The sequence below is a fragment of the Schistocerca americana genome, chromosome 2 (genome assembly GCF_021461395.2).
Source record: "Schistocerca americana isolate TAMUIC-IGC-003095 chromosome 2, iqSchAmer2.1, whole genome shotgun sequence".
NCBI classification, from domain to species: domain Eukaryota; kingdom Metazoa; phylum Arthropoda; class Insecta; order Orthoptera; family Acrididae; genus Schistocerca; species Schistocerca americana.
The window spans coordinates 174,292,825-174,319,778 of record NC_060120.1 but is presented as its reverse complement, the minus strand read 5'-3'; the positions used below and the strand labels follow the sequence as shown (position 1 = coordinate 174,319,778).

General features: G+C 42.7%; 1 protein-coding gene across 1 annotated transcript in view; it reads right to left on the bottom strand.

Moving 5' to 3' along the window:
* Positions 1-13,372: 13,372 nt before the first annotated feature.
* The window catches only part of LOC124593852 (voltage-dependent T-type calcium channel subunit alpha-1G-like), a 324,472-nt gene continuing 310,890 nt past the window's right edge, over positions 13,373-26,954 (bottom strand). The window contains exons 9-10 of the mRNA XM_047132199.1: positions 13,776-13,827; positions 13,373-13,388 (exon numbers count right to left, since the gene is read on the bottom strand). Of these exons, the coding sequence (XP_046988155.1) occupies positions 13,373-13,388; positions 13,776-13,827 (68 nt within the window). The remainder of the gene's footprint in view (positions 13,389-13,775; positions 13,828-26,954) is intronic.

The window sequence follows — 26,954 nt, the reverse complement described above, 5'->3', positions numbered from 1 at the left end:
ATTCAGAGACTGTTGCACGCAGCGACCGTTATTTTGATTTGTAAATAATTGATTTCAGCCATTAGTCGTCCTTTGGAATTTTAATTGCAGATCTAGATTTCAGCTAGCAACTAGCCATTTTCAATGCTAAAAATAAAACAGGTACGTAGTTAGCTGATGTCATAAAAAAAGTTGGAATTAATGGTTTAACTCATATGGTTTGTATATTACATACCACTATCCATTTTTAGCATTGAAAATTGCTAGTTGCTAGCTGAAATCTAGATCTGCCAATAAAAATTCCAAAGGACGACTGATAGCTGAAATCTATTATTTACAAATACAAAAGAAATAAACTTTGTTTTGACCGCCATCTTGTATTCTGCACTGTTGATTTGTTTATGATATCGTGTTTCAAGTTACATTTAGAAATTTGTTAACAATGGCTTACAAGTTCAAAAGGTTCATAGAAAGAGGGTGGGGCACCTCAACACATCATAAGAAGACTGTCACCTCACAAGAACAAACTCAGTAATTATTTTTGAAACATTTTTCATGTGAACAGCAGACCAACAGACAAAGTGGCATCGCCATTTATTAGCTCGTCCTTCTATTTCCCCATATACCAAGACTATACAAAGAAACGTTAATATCTAGGTGCACTTGTGTTAAATGTTTTTTGTACTATCACTGTAGCCTGATGATGAGATATAACCTCGAACGATTCAGCTAATTAAATAATTTAAGTAGTCAACAAGTTTTATGACAGGGAGCGATATTTGTGAAAGGTTTTCATACTCTAGTCTCTTCTTGTCTGAACTGTTTATTGACCACATTTCACATCTGTACAGGTTTACAGTCGTAAAAAATGCCTTCAGAAACGAGTTTTTAACATTTAAATTTATATTAGATGTTAACAAACGTATCTTTTTCAAAAATGTTTCTATTATGGGTCCACTACCTCTGTATTATCAAATCGACGGCCACAAATTTCTTTCGTCAGGGTTCCAAAAAAATTTACATGGAAAGAGATTGGGCTGCATGGAGGGTGTGTAAAGCCTTCCGCATACTTAATTAAGTCCAGATCTCTCCCCATGCGAGTTCTATATTTTTGGAGCCTTGACGAAGGACATTCGTGGTAGTCGATTTGTTTCGGACGAAGGGGTGCTTGCCTGGGTACAATCAAGGTTCCGTAGGCAACCGCAATAATTTTTCCATGAAGGCATTGACCGTCTTGTCTCACATTGAGATAAATGTATTAACAGTTGTAGCGATTTCTTTTGAAATAATGAACAGTTTATTTACCTTTTTCCCGTCTGTCTCTTTTTGATTTTACTGCCTCTTATAATAACTTTATTTTATTTTCCAACAGATGGTGGCTCTAGTTTCCTCCATTACATGACTGCAATTGAATGCATCGCCAGTGAAATGCCGTAGATGTATACGTAAAGTGTGAGTAATAACATAAAACAATATTCAGAACTTTGGTAACTGATCTTCACTGTTGCTTTTTTTCAGTATCTTTGGAATTAAGGACAGAGCTAGACCCTGGATTGAAGCAGGTGCTTTAAAGTGAATTAGGCGTGTTACGTTAAAAGATTCCACTGTGCAGGTGATGGTGCACATAGCTAGCGGTAGTTCAAACCTACAAGCCATGAACACTGGTAAGTAATACACAGTGCAGTATGAAGTTTCAGATAAACAGCAAAACTGCAAATACTAGAGCGCTCATTCATTAAAATAATTCGAGAATTGGATTCACAAATTCTTCTGTTTGTAAAGTTTCCCGGAGGAATCGGGGTACTGGAACAAGACAGAAAGACATGGATAAGTTTGCTGGCACTTCCGACAACCACTCCCATCACACTTTCAAATTTCCTTCATCTGTAACCCAGTGCATTTTGTTCCGACGTAGTATGTTTCCGCCTTATGTTGAGCCCTCCTGTAGGACGTAATTACTGGCAGTTCACTGGTCCTGCTGTGAAGGTTGTCTTCTTAATCAATTTGAACATTACATGATTTTCTCCTGTAATGAACAATGATTTGAATTCATAAAACATTCCATTTGACTGAAAAATCATTCCACCTGTCCTTGTCTTGGATGAACTAATTCAGTCCCTTCTATGATGGAATTACAGGTAACCATAAAAGGAAGAAGAAAATTTGTCCTTTTCACTCACAGAATTTTTTTAAAAAGGAAATTGTATGTACGAACTTGTGTTTGGAGCTCTCAGAATTCGTTGTCCAACACCATCGTTTAACTGAGAGCCTGGAGCTGGTACCATCGTCCAAACAGATGTTAAAGTGTTATGTAATTGAACCGTTGGCGATGGCTTAGAGGTCGGTAATATACGTAGCGGAACTGATTAACTGTTGAACGTTAATCCAGTCTCAAGCTTAGTTTCTTAAGGGAAAGAAACATACTGCGAGGTACCACCCTTTCATAAGAAATTCTCTTTATGTAGTCATGTCCGTTTACTGCAACTATTGCCATCCAGCAGGAATTCTCACTGCAGCGGAGCCTGAGTTGATTTGAAACTTGCTGGCAGATTAAAATTGTGTGCCAGATCGGGAATCGATCTGGAACTTTTGTATCTCACGAAAAAATTTCTTACCAGTGGCTCTACCGCCATTATTTCTTATCTACTTCCCAAACTCCACAGAATTTCTTCTGCGTACATTACGGAACGGTAACTGTCGTCGAAACGACGAAATACGAGAATTTACGTCTTATGGGAAGAGTTGAGTGCTAATGAATACCACTTCATAACTCAAGGAACTAGAATCCATCGTCTATAGTGGGCTTAGCTACAGAGAAGAAAATCATGGAATTTTTTGCATATCAGTTTGAACTCAATAACACGCAGTCGATGTGCGGGTACATGCAACAGAACTAGCACGGGACAGAATTCAAAAAGCTTCTGTCAGGAACATCGTATGAAGATATCGGAAGTGCTCCATGTTTCTGTATCGCAAGATCTCACAACAGAATTGCGTGGCTGATTTTTAACCTCCACAAAGTTTGACTTGGACAGAAAGATGAGACTACGTGGACATCATCTGATGTGGGATGGAACTAGAGTTCAGCGATTAAAACGTTTGAGCACTTGAGTAAATACACTTGAGTAACTACAGTTTCTTCTGATCTCGATACTTAGGCAACTTTAAAATTCTAAAGCATGGTGTCATTTGATAGAAAAATTCGCCGATTGAAAATAAGTGATGAGTTATTTTAGTTCATCTCAGCTAGAATGTGAGGACTCGTCAGGTTTGTAGAACGTTTAAAGGTAAGATTTTGAAAGGTGTTGAGAGTGATCAGTACGTCTGAGTATCACACGGAGAATCGTGTTTGGATCGCAGTTTCGTCTGTGGGAGGGCTGGATCGGGATCCATTCAGTTTGTTGTGATCTGCCCGAATTGGAAGCAGTTGCTCTTGTTTCGCAAGCGAAATTTTCTGAAGACCCCATAATCGAAGGAAGTTTAAAACCAAAGCTTCTTCCTTTCTTTTCTTCTTCGAAAGCGGACTTTAATGGTCAGGAGAGCGATATGCTGCTTCAGCTCTGGAGTCCAGTGTCGTATTACGCTTAGGACGAGGCAATGGTAATTCATAGCGCCACGTCTCTACTGATAGTTTTCGTAATATTTGTACGCGATGACAATAATAGAGAAATAAGTTTGCCTGTGGTGTTGGATAAGGAGCCATTCCATTGTTTGTATTAGTTTGAATGTATGTGTCAGGAATCAACTCCACATCATCTTGGACACTTATATCATTGAATTACACGAAATGGAACATGCGATTCTTAACAGAAAGAAACCTTCAGAAGTAAGAATAATCCTGGGAGTACCCAAGAGAGTGCTATGGGATTATAATGTACAGATTAGAGTGTGATTTTACTAAGTCGGACCAAACTGCAGGAAAAGATTTCGGAGAGGTCAAGGAGCAAATACGGTCTTAGAGACATAAGGCTGGAGATGCGTTCCTAGGGTGGTACACCCACTTCGGGCTGTCTGACAGATTTCGAAGGTTCAAAGCATACACGAGATCTACGGATGGGAAAAACCGACCGGTTAAAACAGATACTGGTATTTTAGTTCTGCTTAGCCGGCACTTTTAGGTATTTGTTTATTTTCAGTCATAGCAGCTTTTTTATTTGTTATTAATAACCGGGTAAAAAGCCATTATATAAATTTGCCATGTAAGTGACGCTAAAATTTTTGATTTTTAAATAAAATGTTTTTAAAAATGGATAATGTCTATTCGTATAGTTTCCATTGCTTTGAAATATTGGGTTATTATAGAACATGGAAAACCGATCGGAGCTATTTTAAATAAGAATGCCAAACGAAACGAACAACAAAGATACGTCATAAGCATCGGCGCAGCATTGCTGAGGAAAAAAGGTACCTGTTGTCTTTTACTACCCAGAAGTTGCGATACGTTCGTTGTTTGGGAGTAGAGTAGAATACTTGTCATTTATAATACAAAAATATTTCTCGTTGATAGGAAGTTCTGTGCCTTCTGATGGACTGGTATCGTCTTCGAATGATGTTGTTTCTGACGAAATGAGTCGACTAGCAGATCAACATATTATAGAACCGGTATTTATGAACAGACTAGACAATAAATATTGACCGGTGGATTAATTCGTTGCCGACATTTTTGTCGAGCAATGGTTCCTACTATAGGTTCTGTTTTACCTACTGTCTAAACTGTTCATTTAAAATTTTTGGTAGAGCGTTTTTAATTTTGTCATCAAAAAACTAACTGCATTCAAATTCCTGTTAAAAAGCAAATATAGATATTTGACTAAAAACCGGTTTTTCATTCGAAATTATTAAACAAACAACCTACAAATTTCGCACATAAGCTTATTATTTATCTGCTGTTTCTATGAAATAATAAAAAAAGACAGGAAATCAAGACAAAAGTAATAAATTAAAAATCAACAATTCATTCATTTCTTATAATAAAAATGGGAAGTAGTTGGCCAGCTGCCTGTGTTTACATAGTATGCCTTTGTCTATTTGTAGCCCATGGAAACGGACAAAAACACGAAAAATAGAGTTCTCCAACTTCAGTTTTCATCCTTTAAGAATGATTATACGTACTGCCCAAATAGTTGAACGATCCTAGATTACAGGACAATTTTTGAGCAGAGTTTCAAAATAATTAGAATCAGTAGGAGAATACCAGTGCTTTTTTGAAGTATTCAGCGCCCCATTACTTTTATAAAAAAACCTAACTAACCTAAGGACATCACACACATCCATGCCCGAGGCAGGATTCGAACCAGCGACCGTAGCGGTCCCTCGGTTCCAGACTGAAGCGCCTAGCCGGGCGGCGTGGCCTTGTGGTTCTAGGTGCTGCAGTCTGGAACCGAGCTATCGTTACGGTCGCAGATTAGAATCCTGCCTCGGGCATGGATGTGTGTGATGTCCTTATGTTAGTTAGGTTTAATTAGTTCTAAGTTCTAGGCGAATGATGACCTCAGAAGTTAAATCGCATAGTGCTCAGAGCCATTTGAACCATCTGAAGCGCCTAGAACCGCTCGGCCACTCCGGCCGGCTAACAGTCAGGTTAACCTGGAGATGGAAAACGTCGGTATAACCGAGAACCTGTTGTTTGAGCGATAACTGCCAACTCTAATGAGTACGCACGAGGCAAACGAGGATGTTATGTCGTTACGAGTGTTTTAGCCGCACACTCAAGAGAGCAGTGAGCTGGAGCACCATCATGTAGTAACCACGTTACCATCGTACTAAAGGCATTTCGTGCAGAAGGAGAGGCAAGGTCATCTACGGGAAAAGCAGATATGCCTCGCCTGTGAGGCTTTGTGGAAGGATAACTGGTGCCGCGAGGCGGTCAGCAAAAATACTCTCCCACACACTGGGACTGAACTGGTGCTGATGGTTTGGTGCCACCATATCATGGGGTTTCTCCATAACTCACAGGTGACTGTTGATCATACAGCCCTTCGTAAATGAGGCCTCGTGTGTAAATAGGATAGATGACAGAGTTCCCAGCACCATGGTGGTCTGTGCAACGAACCAGCCATAAAATCATCGCCACGGGAGCAAGTCCGTAGGTGATCAGGCCTGCGTACACTGAGGTGAGAACAGTCACGGGATAGCGATATGCACATGTACAGATGAAGGTAGTGTCGCGTACACAAGATATAAACGGGCAGTGCATTGGCGCACCTGTCATTTATACTCAGGTGATTGACGTGGAAAGGTTTACGACGTGTTTATGGCCGCACGACGGCAATTAACAGAGTCTGAGCGCGAAATGATAGTTGCAGCTAAACGCATGGGAGATTCCACGTCGGAAATCGCGAGGAATTTCATATTCCGAGATCCACAGTGTCAAGAGGGTCCGAGAATACCAACTTTCAGACATTTCCTCTCACGACGGATAAGGTAATAGCCGACGGCCTTCACTTAATGGCCGAAACCATCGACGTTTGCGTAGAGTTGTCAGTGCTAACAGACAAGCAACACTGCGTGAAATAACCGCAGAAATCAATGTGGGACGTATGAAGAACGTATCCACTAGGACAATGAGGCGAAATTTGGCCTTAATGGGCTGTGGCACTAGACGACCGACGCGACTGCCTTTGCTAACTGCACGACATCGCCCGCAACGCCTCTCCTACGATCGTGATAATATCGGACGGACCCTAGGCGACTGGAAAACTGTGCCCTGGTCAGATGAATCCCGATTTCAGCTGGTTAAGAGCTGATGGTAGGGTTCGAGTTTGGCGCAGAGCCCACGGAACGAAGTTTTCAACAAGGCACTATGGAAGCTGATGGTGGCTCCATAATGGTATGATCTGTAGTTACGTGGAATGGACCGGATTTTCTGGTCCAACTGAACGGAACGCTTACTGGAAATAGCTATGTTCGGCTTCTTAGACCATCCACAGCCATTCGTGGACTTCATTTTCCAAACGTCATCTGTCACCGAGTCACAGTTGTTCACGAATGGTGTGAGGAACATTCTGCACAATTCGAGCCAATGATTTGGCACCCAGATCGCCCGACGTGAACCCCCATCGAACATTTATAGGACGTAATCGAGAGGTCAGTTGGTGCACAACATCCTGCACCGGTAAGAATTTCGTAATTATGGACGGCTGTAGCGGCAGCATGGCTGCATATTTATGCAGGGGACTTTCAACGACTTGCTGAGTCCATGTGACGTCGAATTGATGCTCTCCAGCTGGTAAAAGGAGGTCCGACATGATGTTAGGAGGTATCCCACGGCTTTCGTCACCTTAATGTACGTTGGGAGCCAACGGCCTTGCCACAGTGGTAACATTGGTTACCGTCAGATCACCGAAGTTAAGCGCTACCGGGCTGGGTTAGCATTTGGATGGGTGATCATACGGTCTGCCCAGCGCTGTTGACAAGCGGGGTGCACTCAACTCTTGTGAGGCAAACTGAGGAGCTACTTGACTGAGAAGTAGCGGCTCTGGTCTCGTAAACTGACATACGGCAAGGAGAGCGGTGTGCTGACCTCATGATCCTCCATATCCGCATCCAGTGACGCCTATAGGCTGAGAATGACACGGAGGCCGGTCGGTACCGTTGGGTCTTCCAAGGCCTGTTCTGACGGAGTTCAGTTCAATTTACGTTGGTACGGGTAGTGGTAGTATTCGTGGAAGATGTTCCACACTGTTGTCTGGCTTACCCCACGCTGGCTGGCCACCTAACAGTTGCAGATACTGGCGTCACTATCAAACATCTTTTACCTTAACCTTCAAGCTGGTTGACCTCTCTTGGAGTACATATCCAATCTTACGCCCCTGTGTTATTTTTTGCTCCTCATTCACTCAGCGATAGTTTCCTGCAGTCTGCTCTCATTTTAAAAAATCATCCTGTGTGTGTTAATGTGCCAGCATCTAGTCTATGTCTATGAGGTTATTCACTGATGATGCCTTTGGTTAGGGAGAAGTCGCACTGCTATAATATTGCAGCAAAATTCAGAAAGAGTTGCAAAAGATCGTCGGTTGGGGCAGAGATTGACAACTGACCCTCAAACTAAAGAAATGCAAGCTGTAGGGAGAAAAACTCTTTGTTGTATGACTAGACAACAGCTTATCAATCACTGGAGATAGTCACATCCATTACGTATATGGAAGTATGGGAGCGGCGTGATTTAAAGTGGAATGACCAGGCCGGCCGGAGTGGCCGAGCGGTTCTAGGCGCTACAATCTGGAACCGCGCGGCCGCTACGGTCGCAGGTTCGAATCCTGCCTTGGTCATGGATGTGTGTGATGTCCTTAGGTTAGTTAGGTTTAAGTAGTTCTAAGTTCTAGGGGACTGATGACCACAGCAGTTAAGTCCCATAGTGATCAGAGCCATTTGAACCATTTTTTGGAATGACCAGATAAAATTAATCATCGGAAAAGTAGATGCCATATAGATTGATTGAAGAATCCTCAGAAAATGTCTTCCGTCCATGCAGAATGTAGCTTTCAAAACCCTTATTTGACCATTACTCGAATACTGATTGTATGGCTGAGACCCACAATAGAAAGGATTTATAGAGGACGTAAGAAAAGATCCAAGCATTTCGTCACAAGTTTGATTAGCAACCGCGAAAGCGTCACGTTGATGCTTATCTATCTCTGGTGGCAGACGCTATGAACGAGGAGTTGAGCATCGTAGTGTGGTTTACTATAAAAATTCAGAGAGTGCACGATACCGAAAGGGTCAACCGACATACTGCTTACTCCTACGCACACCTTGCGAAAAGACCATGAAGGCAAAATGAGAAAGATTCGAGTTTACACGGAAGCTTATCATAATAATTATTCACTAAAGGAACAGGAAGGAGGGGAAGGGGGAGGGGGAAATTAACAGTAGTACACAAAATATCTTCTGTCCACACTGAAAGAAATATTGCGGGGTGCAAATGTAGACGTAGAAATCATTACTAGGAACTATAGGAAGACTATACCAAGAGCAAACTTTTGTCTAAATTTCGTTAGTGATAAAGCAATTAATTCGTGTAGCCTGAACAAGAAGGCTCGGTCGTTAAGACACTTATTGAAAAGCCCGATTTGCTTACGGATATCAGTAGATAGTTGTTCAGTAACAACTACGCTGCTAATGAAAGAAATATTGCTACCTATTTGGTAGGTCATTACGTGAGGATTGGGTCAAATCGCAAGGAGACTGGACCAAATTTCAAGACTATTTGTTACCACAAGAAGAATCTGGAAGCAAGAAAATCACTACTTTTGCGGGACACCCTTCCGGGTAATCCGAACGACATTGGCATGTGGTCTGCTTTAAGCCATTTACGCAAGTTGCGGTCCAGGAATAGGAGGAAGGGGATATCCACTTGAATAAGTGAAAAAAGACTTTAATTGGAGTAGGTTACGGAGATAGTGTGTTTGAAATTATCGGAAAGGTACAGATAAGCAGTAGAGAAAGGAAGATAGTATACATTATGTACAAGAACGAAGAGGGAAAGCCGGCCGGAGTGGCCGAGCGGTTCTGGGCGCTCCAGTCTGGAACCGCGCGACCGCTACGGTCGCGGGTTGGAATCCTGCCTCGGGCATGGATGTGTGTGATAACTTTAGGTTAGTTAGGTTTAAGTAGTTCTAAGTTCTAGGGGACTTATGCCCACAGCAGTTGAGTCCCATAGTGCTCAGAGCCATTTGAACCAATTTTTGAAGAGGGAAAAATAAAACTGGACAACCAAGAGAGAATTTCTCAGATTAAAAAGGGTGTAAGGCAGGGAAGCAGGCTTTCGCGTTTACTGTTCAGTCTGTACATTGAACAAACAATGACGAAAAAAAGAAACAAGATCAGAATTAAAATTCAGGTGAAAAGACATCAACGATAAGATTCGCTAATGATAATTCTATCCTCGGAGAATGCGAGGAACAATTATTACAGGTCCCTTTGAATGGAATGAACAGTCTGATGAGCACAGAATATGGATTGAGAGTAAGAGTGTAAGAGGATAGACAAAAGAAAGACGAAATTTATGAAAAGTACGATAAATGATAGTAGCTATAAACTTAACATGAAAACTGGGGAACACTTAGCAGATGAAGTAAAGAAATTTTGCTGCATCGCACTGCATTTACATTAAAGCAGTCATAATCCATGGATCCTATGGAGAGTGGACTCTGGGATGTGGAAAGAAGTCAAAGGTAACATTTAGTTTAGTGCAGTACATGGAAATGACATTACATTACTATACTACAGTGCTAATTATAATTGTAAATTAATTTGAAACATTAAATTTCAGAGTTTCTGTGACGAAACTCTTCAGTGGCGTAGGAGTAGCCCAAAAGAAAGTTCGTTAATGCAGTTTTAAACTCAACAACGTTACCTACAAGACGTGTGCTCTGGTAAGTCGTTGAATTCATGTGTACTGATTTATCTAACTCCATTGTGGACCCCTGAAGTCTTTGTCGATGTTGTTTTTGGTGCTAGCGATAATTCCTTGTTGTTCACTATTTTTGAGAAAATCGCAATATTAGTAATAACAAAGGATATTGAAGAGTGCTTGTACTGTGAAATAGCCGTCAAAATAGATTTTTGAAGAGGTCTCTACACGATGTACCAAAATTAATAATTTTTATAAAATGCTTGAGTATTCTGGAGATACTATGCTTGCAAACAAGATACTACATGACAGCCGAAGCAAGGAGAATATAAGAAGCAAACTAGCAGAAGCAAAGAGAGCATTCTTCGTTACGAAAAGTCTGTTAGCGTCGAATAGAGGTATTAACTTGAGAAAGAAATTTCTGAGAACGTACGTCTGAAGCAATGTAGGGAAATGAGTAATGGACTGTTGGACGACCAGAAAAGAAGGAAATTGCACCAGGACATGGAGTTACAGAAAGACACTGAAAATGAGTTGGAGATCTTCTGGGAAGGAAAGGAAGGTATAACAGGCACTGAAAGAAGGACACGATAATGATACATGTGATAAGACATCGGGGAGTAGCTTTCACGGTATTAGCGGTAGGTAGCTAAAACTGCAGGACACGCCAGAGAGTGAAGAAAAGACCTGGGACGAAAACTGGTAGATGTCATGTACATGCTTAGACAAACAAATGATTACAGTTTCAGAAAAATCGGATGATTTATTCAAGAGAAAGAGCTTTACAAGTTCACCACGTCAATAAAGAATTGGTCTACCTCTGGCCTTTATCAAAGCATGTTCTCTTCAAGGATATCGTATCGTGCAAAATTTTGTCCAAATGACGCGTTAGGTCGTCAAAATCCTGAGATGGTTGGCGAGGCCTGCCCATAATGCTCAAAATGTTCTCGATTAGGGAGAGATCCGACGATCTTTCTGGCCAAGGTAGGGTTTGGCAAACACGAAGGCATGTTGTAGAAACTCTCGCCATGTGCGGGCGGGCATTATCTTTCTGAAATGTAAGCCCAGGATGTCTTGCCATGAAGGGCAACAAAACTCGTCGACTCGTCGACGCGCCGCCGTACTGTAAAGGTGCCACGGCTGACAGCTAAAGGGGCCCTGCTTTGAAACGAAATTAATGAAATTACACCATAGACTGCTACTCCTGGTTGTTGGGCCGTATGACGAGTAACAGTAATGTGGTATCCCACAGCTGTCGAAGTGGCCGTGCGGTTAAAGGCGCTGCAGTCTGGAACCGCAGGACCGCTACGGTCGCAGGTTCGAATCCTGCCTCGGGCATGGATGTTTGTGATGTCCTTAGGTTAGTTAGGTTTAACTAGTTCTAAGTTCTAGGGGACTAATGACCTCAGCAGTTGAGTCCCATAGTGCTCAGAGCCATTTGAACCATTTTGAACCCACAGCTGTCTGGTACGTCTCCAGACACATCCACAGAGTAGAATATTGCTGAGTGGAAAAGCATTGTCTTCACTGATGAGTCCAGCTTCGAGCTGAGCCCCGATGACCAGCGTACACATGTCTGCCATCTTGACTGTCGCTCGCCATACGGACCGAAAACTGGGCATGACGGTCTGGATTGACATTTCTTTTCATAGCAGGGGCCCCTTTGTTTGTCATCTGCGACACCCTTATGGCACAGCGGTATGTCGGAAATATTCTACGCCCCGTTTTGTTGCCCTTCATGGCAAGACATCCTGGGCTTCCATGCCACGTAAATAATCCCCGCTCTCACACGGCAAGAGTTCCTGTTGCTAGTTTTAGCGTATGCCAAACACTATCTTGTCCAGCACTTCGTCGGATCTTTCCCTAATTGAGAACGTTTGGAGCATTATGGACAGGGCCCTCCAACCCCCTCGGGATTTTGATGATCTAACGCGACAATCAGAATTTGGCACGATATCCCTCACGAGGGCGTCCAACAACTCTGTCGACCAATGCCAAGCCGAATAACTACTTGCATAAGGGCCAACCCGTCATTGACACGCTCAATTTGGGAAGTTATTTCTGTTGAATAAATCATCCAATTTATCTGAACATTCAATCACTTGTTTGCCTATACTTGTACATCACATGTACCTGCACGCATGGTGCAGGGAATGGCAACTGAATCTCAATGTAGACAAGTGTAATATACTGCGAATACATAGAAATAAAGATCCTTTATCATTTAGCTTCAATATAGCGGGTCAGCAACTGGAAGCAGTTAATTCCATAAATTATCTGGGAATAGATATTAGGAGTGATTTGAAATGGAATGACCATATAAAATTAGTCGTCGGTAAAGCAGATGCCAGACTGAGATTCATTGGAAGAATCCTAAGGAAATGCAATCCGAAAACAAAGGAAGTAGGTTACAGAACACTTGTACGCCCACTGCTTGAATACTGTTCACCGTTGTGGGATCCGTACCAGATAGAGTTCATAGAAGAGATAGAGAAGATCCAACGGAGAGCAGCGCGCTTCGTTACAGGATCAGTTAGTAATCGCGAAAGCGTTACGGAGATGATAAATAAACACCAGGGGAAGACTCTGCAGGAGAGACGCTCAGTAGCTCGGTATGGGCTTTTGTTGAAGTTTCGAGTACATACCTTCACCGAGGAGTCAAGCAGTATATTGATCCCTCCTACGTATATCTCGCGAAGAGACCATGAGGATAAAATCAGAGAGATCGGAGCCCACACAGAGGCATACCGACAATCTTTCTTTCCAAGAACAATACGAGACTGGAATAGAAGGGCGAACGGATAGAGGTACTCAAGGTACCCTCTGCCACACACCGTCAGGTGGCTTGCGGAGTATGGGTGTAGATGTAGATGTAGGTACCGATTTACGTTCCATTCGGATACTTTTTGTTGTGCATCATTTTTTTAATCGTAGGGTATATATCCAACAAATAATCGAGGAAAAGATGCTGGGTATAGGTGCTACTATGAGATTAAGAACTGACGAAGAAGAAGAGGGCTGCATCAGACCAGCCACAGATTAGGCGACGTGTAATCTACAGAGCAATAAGGTGAGAGATTCGACAAGTGTCTGTGTGAGTCGCGGCTAGAGTAGGCTACTCACGTCGCCGGCGACGGAGGCGGAGTCCCAGCCGTTGGTGGCGGAGGAGACGCGCAGCAGGCCGCGCGGCGAGGGCGGCGCGTCCACGTCGGCCGAGTCGGGGGCGGCGCGGTCCCCGGCCGACGGCGGCTGCTGCTGCGGGGGCGGCTGCGGCGGCGGCAGCGCCTGCGGCGGGGGCGGCGGCTGGTGCTCGTGCCGCGGCGTCGCCGCGTGGTGGTGGTGGTGGTGATGGTGGTGATGGTGGTGGTGGTGGTGGTGCGAGTGGTGGCCGCGGTGCCCGTGGTGGTGGTTGCTGTGATGGTGGCCGTGCCCGTGCCCGTGCCTGTGGTGGTGGTGGTGGTGGTGGTGGTGGTGCGCGTGGGCTCGCAGCATGCCTGCAACACACACATATTCCTTTCGTTTAATGTCCATGGCCTGACACTCCAACATAACTGCCCTTAAGTGGGAATGTTTATGATACTGAGAGAAAATGTCAATTTTCAGTTTACTTTTAGTTATTAGTAGAACAACAAGTGGACAGCAAGTTTCAATGATCAAATTCCATCCGAAGAGGCTGAAAAATAATTAAATGTTTGACGCGACCTTCTTGCCACGCCCACTTTTTGAAGCAACACTTGAGTACTAGCTCGGTGAACAACGATTTCGTGGATTACTTTTAAGCATAATTACACGAGATACTTCTAGACGGCTGTGATATTCACTCTTTGGTTTTGTAGGTCACCTGTGACCTTGTTCCGTATCTTACAAACAATAACAAACCAGCTGCTTCGTTCACGAAGAAACAGTTACTGTTTTTCCTTGTGCCACTGGCCTATTTAGTCCAGAATTGCATCTTATAATGCAGTTCTTGAATTTGATGATGAGAATGTTGGGAGGATGAAGGTATGAGAGAGAATTGGCTTTAAGTTAGGAAATTTTGCGCAAGGCATCGTAAGAAAAATAAATTTACAGCGCCTCTCTGCAGCTGAAAAGCCAATTGAAGACCTGGTAAAGGAAAAGAAGGCAGAATACAATAAATCTGAGGAGGTGACGTAAGAAAAAGGCAGAAACAAGGAATCTGAAGAGGTGACATAAGAAAAAATATTAAGTTGGATTTTAAATTGCATTTCCGGAAAATGATGCTTCTTTTACTTTTTTTTTTTTTTTAATTTGTGTACCTATTTCTCAGTATCTATGAAGGCTGGAATTATAAAATTTTGTACACTTATTTATATAAACTCAATAAACGTTTTCTCAAGATTAAATTTTGGAATTCTGAGTCCAAGCTAAGGTTTGGCCAAAATGCTTGGAATTCTGCATTAATTGCAGAATTATAGTAAAAAAAAGTATTAAAATTCTCTTGTTCGACATATTCAAGAAATCTTATGAGAGAAGCTTGCTACACGCAGAGAGATTGAACAGATAAAGTGTTGGAGAAGTGAGAATGAAACTGTCAAATATGCGAGGATTACAGAGAATACGGCAGTACGAGGATTACAGAGAATACCGCAGTACCACCAGTTATCGGGTTTAATAAAAAGAAATTGCCGAAGAGACAAAAATAATTACATCAATGTAACATGTGAGAGAACTGAGAAACCTTGCAGGTTCGCAGGAGAGCTTCTGTAAAGTTTGGAAGGTAGGAGACGAGATACTGGCAGAAGTAAAGCTGTGTGTAAGGGGCGTGAGTCGTGCTTCGGTAGCTCAGTTGGTAGAGCACTTGCCCGCGAAAGGCAAAGGTCCCGAGTTCGAGTCTCGGTCGGGCACACAGTTTTAATCTGCCAGGAAGTTTCATATCAGCGCACACTCCGCTGCAGAGTGAAAATCTCATTCTAGATGAAAGATATTTTTGAATTTACAACTGTAATCTACTATTTATAGAATTGAAAGTTAATTTAAACGTGGGGTAAAAGAAAGTTGAGTTTGACATTCTGTATCATATAACTATTGATGTGAAGTATTTTCAGTAGGGTCATCGTTCTGATTTTCTTAAAAGCTTAAAAAACTTCACAATCTACATCGCACGTGTGGTTTCTGTTTTGAGATGTTCTGCAAATCGGTCTGATTTACTCCACAGCTCCTCTCATATTCTGATAACTTGATTTCCGAGGCATTATTCAGAACATGAGAGAAGCTAGAGCCTACGAAAGATAGGTTCAACCTTTGCAGAACATCTTTTAAGAAAAAATCATCAATAGGATGTGGCATGTAACGTGTCACATACTGTTAAGATACGCAGAAAGAATATCCAACTGCAAATACTTGAAATCAAAACATATGACACGGAATGCCAGCTTAGTATTAAAATGATTAAACTGTATTTTTTTTTCCCGTGTCTTAAATTAAGATTCAGGTACACATATATTAGACTACAATCGTAAATTAAAATCTATTTTTCTTAAGTTGTGAAAAGTAACAATATCGACGTTAGAAACGTTATGTGTCATTTTTAGTTAAATGTAACTATTCCTGTGTGACATAAAAATGTATTACTTTCCCTTTTAGGCATTGTATATGTCGTCGTTTTTATATCTGTTGTATAAGCAAAATCTTTGAAAACCGCTCATCATTTATCCGTGTTTACGACATTCAGCTGTCAACTGATGGTGACCTAACAAACCGAAAGGCGGTTTGTGACCAAGTAAATAATATTTCTCAGCACATTAGGAAAGTGTTACTTACACTACTGGCCATTAAAATTGCTACACCAAGAAGAAATGCAGATGATAAACGGGTATTCATTGGACAGATATATTATACTAGAACTGACCTGTGATTACATTTTCACGCAATTTGGGTGCATAGATCCCGAGAAATCAGACCCAGAACAACCACCTCTGGCCGTAATAACGGCCTTGATGCGCCTGGGCATTGAGTCAAACAGAGCTCGGATGGCGTGTACATGTACAGCTGCCCATGCAGCTTCAACACGATACCACAGTTCATCACGAGTAGTGACTGGCGTATTGTGACGAGCCAGTTGCTCGGCCACCATTGACCAGACGTTTTCGGCTGGTGAGAGATGTGGATAATGTACTGGCCAGGGCAGCAGTCGAACACTTTCTGTACCCAGAAATGCCCGTACAAGACCTGCAACATGCGGTAGTGCATTCTCCTGCTGAAATGTAGGGTTTCGCAGGGATCGAATGATGGTTAGAGCCACGGGTCGTAACACATCTGAAATGTAACGTCCACTGTTCAAAGTGCCGTCACTGTAACAAGAGGTGACCGCGACGTGTAACCAATGGCACCCCATACCATGACGCCGGGTGATACGCCAGTATGGCGATGATGAATACACGCTTCCAATGTGCGTTCACCGCGATGTCGCCAAACACGGATGCGACCATCATTAAGCTGTAAACACAACCTGGATTCATCCGAAAAAATGACGTTTTGCCATTCGTGTACCCAGGTTCGTCTTTGAGTACACCATCGCAGGCGCTCCTTTCTGTGATGCAGCGTCAAGGGTAACCGCAGCCATGGTCTCCGAGCTGATAGTCCGTGCAGCTGCAAACGTCGTCGAACTTTTCGTGCAGATGGTTGTCGTCTTGCAAAATGTCCCCATCTGTTGACTCAGGGATCGAGTCGTGGCTGTACGATCCGTTACAGCCATGCGGATAAGATGCCTGTCATCTCGACTGCTAGTGATACGAGGCCGTTGGGATCCAGCACGGCGTTCCGTATTACCCTCATGAACCCACCGATTCCATATTCAGCTAACAGTCATTGGATCTCGACCAACGCAATCAGCAATGTTTCGATACGATTAATCGCAATCGCGATAGGCTACAATCCGACCTTTATCAAAGTCGGAACGTGATGGCACGCATTTCTCCTCCTTACACGAGGCATCACAACAACGTTTCACCAGGCAACGCCGGTCAGCTGCTATTTGTGTAAGAGAAATCGGTTGGAAACTTTCCTCATCTCAGCACGTTGTAGGTGTCGCCACCGGCGCCAACCTTGTGTGAATGCTCTGAAAAGCTAATCATTTGCATATCACAGCATCTTCTCCCTGTCGGTTAAATTTCGCGTCTGTATCACGTCATCTTCGTGGTGTAGCAATTTTAATGGCCAATAGTGTATTTAATACTATCTGCACAAAGTTTGATAAATAACGGACTTGTGCTTCGTGAGATAACAGTTGCACTTTCGATAACTGTATTTTATACACTGTAGTACATCCTCGAGTACGAGCTTAATCTAGTGAAACGGGGATTTTGAAGGTTTTACTCCGCCTGCCAACGGCGGCTTTGGTTAGTGAAGTATGAAGTGTTGACACCAGCCGAGCGCATTTGAGCGTGTGGCTGGTTTGAGGAGCGAACGTGCTATTCTTTTGTACTCGAGAGCGAGTTGATCGCCGTGTAAAGCTCGTTCTGGGAACGGCGGCGCGTCTGCTCGAGGAGACAGATGGACCGTTTTCCCGGAACCTCGGCGACGGGCATTAATCTCGCTCAATGCGAGCCTGCCGTCCGTCTCCGGGGGCCCAACGGCACGGCGCGGCGAGATTTTCTTTGTCGCCACGAGACAGCGTCTGCTATTGTCACGTTAAAAAAAAAAAAAAAAAAAAAAAATCCGGCATCCAGTCATCTGATTCCGCTTTAAGTGGGAGGACTTCAGAGGTGTCATCGCGTTTTAATCTCAACGCCCCCTTCCGAAAATAAAAGCAACATGCCTGACTGTGTTGCACCGTGTAAAGTTTTGAGGACATGATAAATGGTGCGTTGTTGAACGTCGGAGTAGTAGCGCCAAGACAGAAAATACAGCAGCGTAAGGAGCAGGCTTTAAGGTTGCACTTCTGAGCATTGTGGTGTTTATGCTACATCCCTGCCCATGTTTATTACATTTTTGTTGCTATGTTTTAATGCACAGTATAGAAAGATTTGTTACGGGAGACTAGCGAGTAAGTAGGGTCACAAACAAACTCATCGAATGACGCGCCAGATGCTCACATAGTGTGGGAACGGCCGGATGAATAAGAGCAATATCGTACTGGAACAGACAGAGATTGTGGGGATTCACCTACAACGCTGGGCGCCAAGTAGCGAATTTTTTGTTATTTATGTTGACTGCTTAAATATGCAGCTCCAACCGTGCTGATGGCGTTACTTGCACTGAGAACTTGTTAACAATAACTTCGGTATTGCTCAGTTCATCAGGATATGATAATTGCAAATTTTAGTTACTGTTGCGCTCATTGATGGAAGGGATGGGACAATCAGAAGTGTACCCTGAGAGGGGAGGCGTCAAACTGCTGAGGTAGATCACTTATAGTCTACAGTCTCTGAGGAGGCAATACATGAATCCGTGTATAATATCTGATCTCATGTAAAGACGGAATACTTTGTTGAAAAATTGCCTCGGATGATGTGCGATGTTGCGTTAATCCAAGGCAGTCTACGATCGGTTTTCAAGGTGGCAACACACGAACTAGTGTGTAAAGTTTGATTCCACGTAAAGACGTCCAATTTTAAAGTTGCCTCGGAAAGCATATTTGTACGGTCCCATGTTGATTCTCAGATCACGTGAAGTATTTTGTGACTTTTGCGATGCCCATGAACTAATGATAAATGATCGGGAGTTTTGTTAAGAGCCGTGCGGGACTAGCCGAGCGGTCTAGGGCGCTGCAGTCATGGACTGTGCGGCTGGTCCTGGCGGAGGTTCGAATCCTCCCTCGGGCATGGGTGTGTGTGTTTGTCCTTAGGATAATTTAGGTTCAGTAGTGTGTAAGCTTAGGGACTGATGACCTTAGTAATTAAGTCCCATAAGATTTCACACATATTTGAACATTTTTTTGTTAAGAACACTAACGATAGAGATGCTCTAAAAATCGTTGTATACTTTTGCGAGTGGACAAATAAACCAAGATTGGTTGGCATCCTAACATTTTACGATTCTTATTATGCTTAAGCATTGAAACCTACACTTGACATATTATTATGTACTGTTTACTACACAAGAGTTTGGGCCGCGACCGACGGAGAAGAAACCAATTCGGGCAAAGTCTGCAAGATGCGAGGCAGGCAAACTGGCTATAATTCACTTACGAGAAGTGGGGGGCGGATGCACTGGACTCTCATACGTAAGTTGTACGTAGCGTCGTTGTGTGTCACCGTCTACATACTGTGGCAGACGGTATTTCGAACATTCATTCCCCTGTGTACTTTAATAGTGTTATAGCGTGTCTGCATCTCGTGAGGACGAGTCTTGCAGCCTTTTGATGTGCAACACAGAGTGGAACAGCAAAATTTTTTAAATGATTTGTTTGCAATAGAAGGCTATAACAAAATATGAAGCACTTATTAAGAAGGGTTATAATTAATGCTACACGTGCCTTGTGAAGATATAAACAGAAAAGGTTCACGTGTCAGCGTAAGACAGAGACGTTATTCCTGAAACTCGAAACTTTGCGACGATGTCAACACCTGTCTCTGATTCGTTTTTAGTATTGTTTCGGCTAATAATAGTTTGAGTAAAAAATTGTGTAATTGATTTTACCACGTTTGGCCATTACAAGTATTTCTCGAAGTAGCGTTTGGAATAAAGCACATGACATTAGAAAGAAAGATGACTTCCACTGTTCACTGAGGTGAAATTATTATGGCAGGGGAAGTAAGACGTTCTAAAAACATAAATACAGCCCAGAACTTCATAAGACGATTTAACTTGACTCAATCTGTGGTCTACTGTGACTTGTTACAGAATAACTGCATTTCGTTTGACTCCTTACCACCTCTCCTCTCTCCGTTCCATTTATCTTTGTATGTCTATTTCACTAAAAATATATGCACATCTGTGTCAATGTGGACGATATGCGCTGTATGTTGTTTGCAAACGAGCTTGTTCCAAGTACTCACAATAGTTTCTGTTGACAAAAGAAAAGACCACTTCACTCCCAGGCCTCAAACTTGTATTCAGTTCTGCACTGGTCTGTCTCTGGTTTATTTTTCCGACAGTGTTAACTGTAACTTAACAGTCGAATGCAGCAATATGGTTACGTTTACTGAAGAAGACTTTACCGATATGCGTATCGTGTGAAGGTTTACTTAGTGCAGTATGAGAACGGCAAAAATCGAAATTACGCTAAGCTGTAATGGCAGCGAAGGCAGCCACATCACAGCAGTTTTGACATCTGTGTAAAAGTTCTTCGATTACTGTGTATTTTATGTTGTACTGTTTGGCAATTGAATATTACATGCTTATTCGTTACTGTAAAGGAATTTGGAGGAAACAAAGAAAGCTGGGTTCACCGAAGAAATCGTAATTACACTATTTCTCTGTTACGAGTCACCGAACACAATGGAGCCGTAGTAACAAAGTACTGAGAAAATATACCTAAAAAACCTCCCCAGTTTTGTTGCATCAGTACAGATTCATTCTGTAGACAATAAAAACAATTTTTAAAAGAAATATTGAAAATATTTGATCCATAGCTTTTATTGTTTAATGTTTACATTCCTAGTCTGTAATATTTTAAATTCAGAGAAATATGGCGAATGTGGCCCTTTGGATGCTCGAAAAACCTTACTCATCCACCTATTGTCGTGCGAGTAGCTATAACACAAGTCCTGCAAACAATATTGAAATTACTTAAGCAAAGCCAGAGTCTGCGCATAGCAAGAGAAGCAGTCACAGATTGACCGAGGGACCTTGCGGTCGTGGTCAGGAGGCGCGAACCCCAGTAAAATAAGCTAGGAGACAGACTTAACGAGGCAAGGGCTAGGCGATAACTCAAGAAGTTATGTGACAGAATTTATGAAGGGTGTCCTTAGAGGATAATGGAGTAAATAAATGAACAGAGTTAATGAAGGCTGTGTTTATACGATGAGAAATAAGTAACGTAACAGAGGCCATGGCCTTAGAGACAAGGGGCAAGAATTAGGAGAGAGAGAGAGAGAGAGAAAGAGAGAGAGAGAGAGAGAGAGAGAGAGAGAGAGCTTGTGGTGGGAGAAGCGATGCGTCATAGGAAGAGAATGAAAGGCTTAGAAAGCTTTTCTTTACCTTATAGGGAACTGCTTCTTATCCTCCCTCCTCATCCTCCGAAAAATGGCTGAAGAATAAAGCAGAAGGAGAGCATATGGCGATGTGAGGTCTTAGACCCTGCGTCACGTCTGGGACTGATGGGAGCGAAGATGAACAAAATCGAGAGGTCCTGGGGTCCAGAGAGCAGTTATAAACATGTAGTCCGTCGTCAGAGAACTGTGCAGGCAGAGATAGAGTCAGAAACATGTGGTCATCCGTCGGAATTGGACGGCTGAACAGCAATGATACGGAGATGTCTGAGGTGTTGCTGAGTAGACGGTATGGCTTAGGCAAGACAAGCGATCGTCGACGGAGGCAGCCACTGTGTTAGGGTGAAGTCGCTGCGAAGAAGTTACATAGCTGGAAGGGCTCTGCTGATCTTGGGATACGTAGGAAGGTTTCTGTCAGTAGAGAGAACAGTGATAACAACCTCCGTCAATGGACCGAATTCCATTTAGCACAAACTCTTGTCGATCAACCCCTTGCAAAATCCATTCTCGAGACTCTACATTCTGAATGAATGCCTTCGTTGGTGAAGCTATGTTGATTCTGTTACGAATATAACCGATAGCTTATATTAAGTGACAATTGTAGAGCAGCGTTTGGTGGTGGTGGTGGGGGGGGGGGGGGGGGGGGGGGACGGGATCTTCCTACGGAGGCATAATACTAATTTATAGCGCCTACAGGAAAGAATGTTAGTATGTTGCTTGTAGAAGAGTACAAGGAAAGATAAGCAAAAATTTTCTATATTACAGTTTTTCGCCTCTCCTATTTAATTTCGAGGTGACAAGAAAATAATAAAACATAAAAAGAGGAGAGTGATAAAATCACAAAGCGTGCAAATGCTGACGGTAAATTTAAGCCATTATATCTTTGCCTACGTAATACTGAGTTCGCTTTACAAAGCAATGTGGTTGGATCGAAGAAGAAGACTTTTAACAACTTGACAAACATCACAGTTGAAGACGACACAGTTGTGGTAGATGAAAGAATTCTACTGCGTATGGAGCTATACTGAACAAGACAGCCGAGTAAGAAAAATATTAGAACTGTAGAAATATGTTTCTCGGGTATCTACTAGTCTGTATTGACAAGCTAGATCGAAGGAAGAAGTTGAAAGCCATCTGTTATAAACGTCTTCCATGTTATGCATCAATGCGCAACTCGCAAACCACACGAATGATTCAAAGATCACGCAGTCCATGTTTTCGTCTGCTACAGAAGTGTTATCTTTAGCTGCGTATAGAGAAACATGTCTTCACGCAGTATTTTGAGAATAGAGCCTTCTCAGTCAATCACGTTACTTGGCGCAGAGTTTCAAGCTCTGTTGGGCAGTGTATCTTGACGGACGTTCTGTTTTCTTCTGCTTTGCGTGATCTGCACCAGACGATACCTATACCGTAAGTAAAGACTGCACAGAAATAATTACGAAACTTATCAACATGGAGACTATATTCAGTTACTGTGATGAGTTGCAATATTTTAAATACACTATCAATGACCGTGTATTTTTTTAAAAAAGTCGTTGTCTTTTGAGTAGTTGCTAAATCGATCTACCTGCATCTCCATGCATTTAGCTACTCACTGGATTATGCTGTTCTGGAGTGTTCGCTTAAAAATACAAGGTTATTACAAATGATTGAAGCGATTTCACAGTTCTACAATAACTTTATTATTTGAGATATTTTCACAATGCTTTGCACACACATACAAAAACTCAAAAAGTTTTTTTAGGCATTCACAAATGTTCGATATGTGCCCCTTTAGTGATTCGGCAGACATCAAGCCGATAATCAAGTTCCTCCCACACTCGGCGCAGCATGTCCCCATCAATGAGTTCGAAAGCATCGTTGACGCGAGCTCCCAGTTCTGGCACGTTTCTTGGTAGAGGAGGTTTAAACACTGAATCTTTCACATAACCCCACAGAAAGAAATCGCATGGGGTTAAGTCGGGAGAGCGTGGAGGCCATGACATGAATTGCTGATCATGATCTCCACCACGACCGATCCATCGGTTTTCCAATCTCCTGTTTAAGAAATGCCGAACATCATGATGGAAGTGCGGTGGAGCACCATCCTGTTGAAAGATGAAGTCGGCGCTGTCGGTCTCCAGTTGTAGCATGAGCCAATTTTCCAGCATGTCCAGATACACGTGTCCTGTAACGTTTTTTTTCGCAGAAGAAAAAGGGGCCGTAAACTTTAAACCGTGAGATTGCACAAAACACGTTAACTTTTGGTGAATTGCGAATTTGCTGCAGGAATGCGTGAGGATTCTCTACCGCCCAGATTCGCACATTGTGTCTGTCCACTTCACCATTAAGAAAAAATGTTGCTTTATCACTGAAAACAAGTTTCGCACTGAACGCATCCTCTTCCATGAGCTGTTACAACCGCGCCGAAAATTCAAAGCGTTTGACTTTGTCATCGGATGTCAGGGCTTGTAGCAGTTGTAAACGGTAAGGCTTCTGCTTTAACCTTTTCCGTAAGATTTTCCAAACCGTTGGCTGCGGTACGTTTAGCTCCCTGCTTGCTTTATTCGTCGACTTCCGCGGGCTACGTGTGAAACTTGCCCGCACGCGTTCAACCGTTTCTTCGCTCACTGCAGGCCGACCCGTTGATTTCCCCTTACAGAGGCATCCAGAAGCTTTAAACTGCGCATACCATCGCCGAATGGAGTTAGCAGTTGGTGGATCTTTCTTGAACTTCGTCCTGAAGTGTCGTTGCACTGTTATGACTGACTGATGTGAGTGCATTTCAAGCACGACATACGCTTTCTCGGCCTCTGTCGCCATTTTGTCTCACTGCGCTCTCGAGCGCTCTGGCGGCAGAAACCTGAAGTGCGGCTTCAGCCGAACAAAACTTTATGAGTTTTTCTACGTATCTGTAGTGTGTCGTGACCATATGTCAATGAATGGAGCTACAGTGAATTTATGAAATCGCTTCAATCATTTGTAATAGCCCTGTAGAATCAATACATTTCATTAAAGCGTATGTCATGTATGTATGTGGGTACGTATGTATGCTCCACATCTCCTCCTAAACAGCTTGACCGATTTGAAGCAGCCTTGGTACACATATCGTTTACTGTCTGAAAAGAACCACTGTGCGGATAAGAACCATCTATCTCTAAAAGGGGAGATGTGGGCCTGAAAAAGTAGCGTCTCTCACAACGCGTGAATAGCCAGACTACATTCATCCATTATTTGAGAATGAGAACGCTTATTGACTTGCAACAAACTTTACGCATAATTCAAACCTTTATGATAATTCTTCTCGCTCACATACCCCAACACTCTCCTCTCCCTCCCCCCCCCCCCCCTTCCCGCGAAACGATGGAACGAAAAAAACTTATCACTGTATTCTGCTGCTCACGCAATAAAACTGCCGCATTAGGCATGACCTTGTAATTGATTACTTCTTTACTTATAACACTATTTTCTATATAGTTTGCAGACAATATTCACATATACCACTGAATGTTCCTCCAAGACGACACACAGTTCAGGAGATGTGGCGTCGATAACATTCATTTGAGTGAAAACGACACAGCAGGCCTAAATTCGCCAGATTTACGTATGCAAATATGTGTAAAACGGGGTAGATATACGTTAAATATATGTGACATATGTGTATATGGTCAAAGCCGTGGGTAAAAAGCAACCTTCGATTGGAATGAGGGTGATAATGTGGAGAGAGAAGTGGGAGAGACAGAGATATAGAAACAGACAGGAGGGAGGAGGAGATGGACACAGATAGGGGGAAGGAGGAGAGGGATAGAGAGAGGGGAGGGAAAATGGACAGAGAAAGTGAATAAATGGAGAGAGAAAGGGGGAAGGAGATGGATAGAAAGATGGGGGAGGAGTAGGTGGACAGAGAGATGGGGAGAAGGAGATGCAATTTGAAAAGGTGCGGAGGAGATAGGAGGAGATGGACATAGGGAGGGGAGGACATAGGTGAGGGGAGGAGTTGATTGAAAGAGAGAGGTGATTAGCTGACAAAGACAGGTCCCGGGGGAAATGGCCAGACAGTGGTGGGTGGGGTAAATGGATAGAGAGAGAGTGGAGAAAGAGGTGGACAGAGAGAGGGCAATATAAGATGGACAGGAAGAAGGGAGAAGGAGGAGATGCACTAATAGAAGTTAAATAAACACATACCCCGGGAAATGCCAAATACTGAGTTAGTAACGTTTACGATTGTAATACAATTTCTTCATTAGTGCTAAACAATTGCACGTCTTTTGTATAACGCCTGCTGTAGTCACTGTACAACGAATAAGAAGCTACATATCACATCACGCAATCTGAAGTTAGGATGTTAAAAAATTAGACTTAGACTCGGAACTGACTTCACAGATTATTTCAGTGCCAGACTTTATCCACTGCTCTACCTGATTATGGTTCACCACCTGCATATAGCTTTGTTCTTAACTCAATGTTTCTTTGTTTCACAGTCATATTTTCACTGGTACATGTTTTCGTAAACGATCGGTTATCCGAAAATCTCTTCCCCCCCTCCCCAAACCTCCCGATTTCGCAGTGCCTTCGGATAATCGATGCGCTGCTGTAATTTCATTGCACGTCGTAAGGAACACATCTCAGAACTAATTGCTACAACACTACACGAATCTCTAATGTAACGGCTCCCTCAGAACTGCCTGGCACAAGGCTTTGTGCAACGGAAATGGTAACACAGAGGTAGTCAGCAATGTCAGGCTCCCGTTAAGTGTTGGGAAGACTCGAGGCCGCTAGGTGTCAGATGCCAACTGGTGGCCGATGTGAGGGGCGCGGTAAGGGGCAAGTGCCCTGAGCGCGTACGCAGCACTAGTAGCGAGCGGCAAAGATCATTGTTTGTAGACACGGTTATCTTCTTATTATTGAGGTAATATACCATGATTACACATTTCAGCGGAATTAAATTGCCGTCTTTATTTCATTTCTGTAATTGTTTTTTAAGGACCAATCCATTTCGTCGACTGTTCATATTAATTGGACACACCTGTTATATACACAAAGGAACAATTATGGAAAATTCTAACATCAAACCAACACAAAATGCAGACAAATTCGTAGTAAATATACCTTATAGAGACGATATTCCACAGTATTGTCTCTCGTCATACAATAAGAGAATAGCTGTGTGAGCAGTACACAATAGTCGCAAATAAAATACATACACAAGACGTGTATAAAATCCTTTCATGTTGTGTCCTTGTTGACATCTGATAGGAAACTTATGAGAAGCACTCAATGGAATAATCGTATATTGTGTTTTGAGGTGCCACCAGATGGCAGCTGCCTTTTACAACAAACGATTATATCTTTGGAGTATTATTAATTGATATATTCTATGAAGTTAGTAGTTTTATTGATATTAATGAGATCTGATACCTGCTATTGTAAGCTTTGTAATGGTCTCGTTATTGACTGCATTGACACCTTTTTTTCAACATATTACGCTGGAAGGCGCTGCAAGAAATTGAAAAAGAGCTCACCAGTGT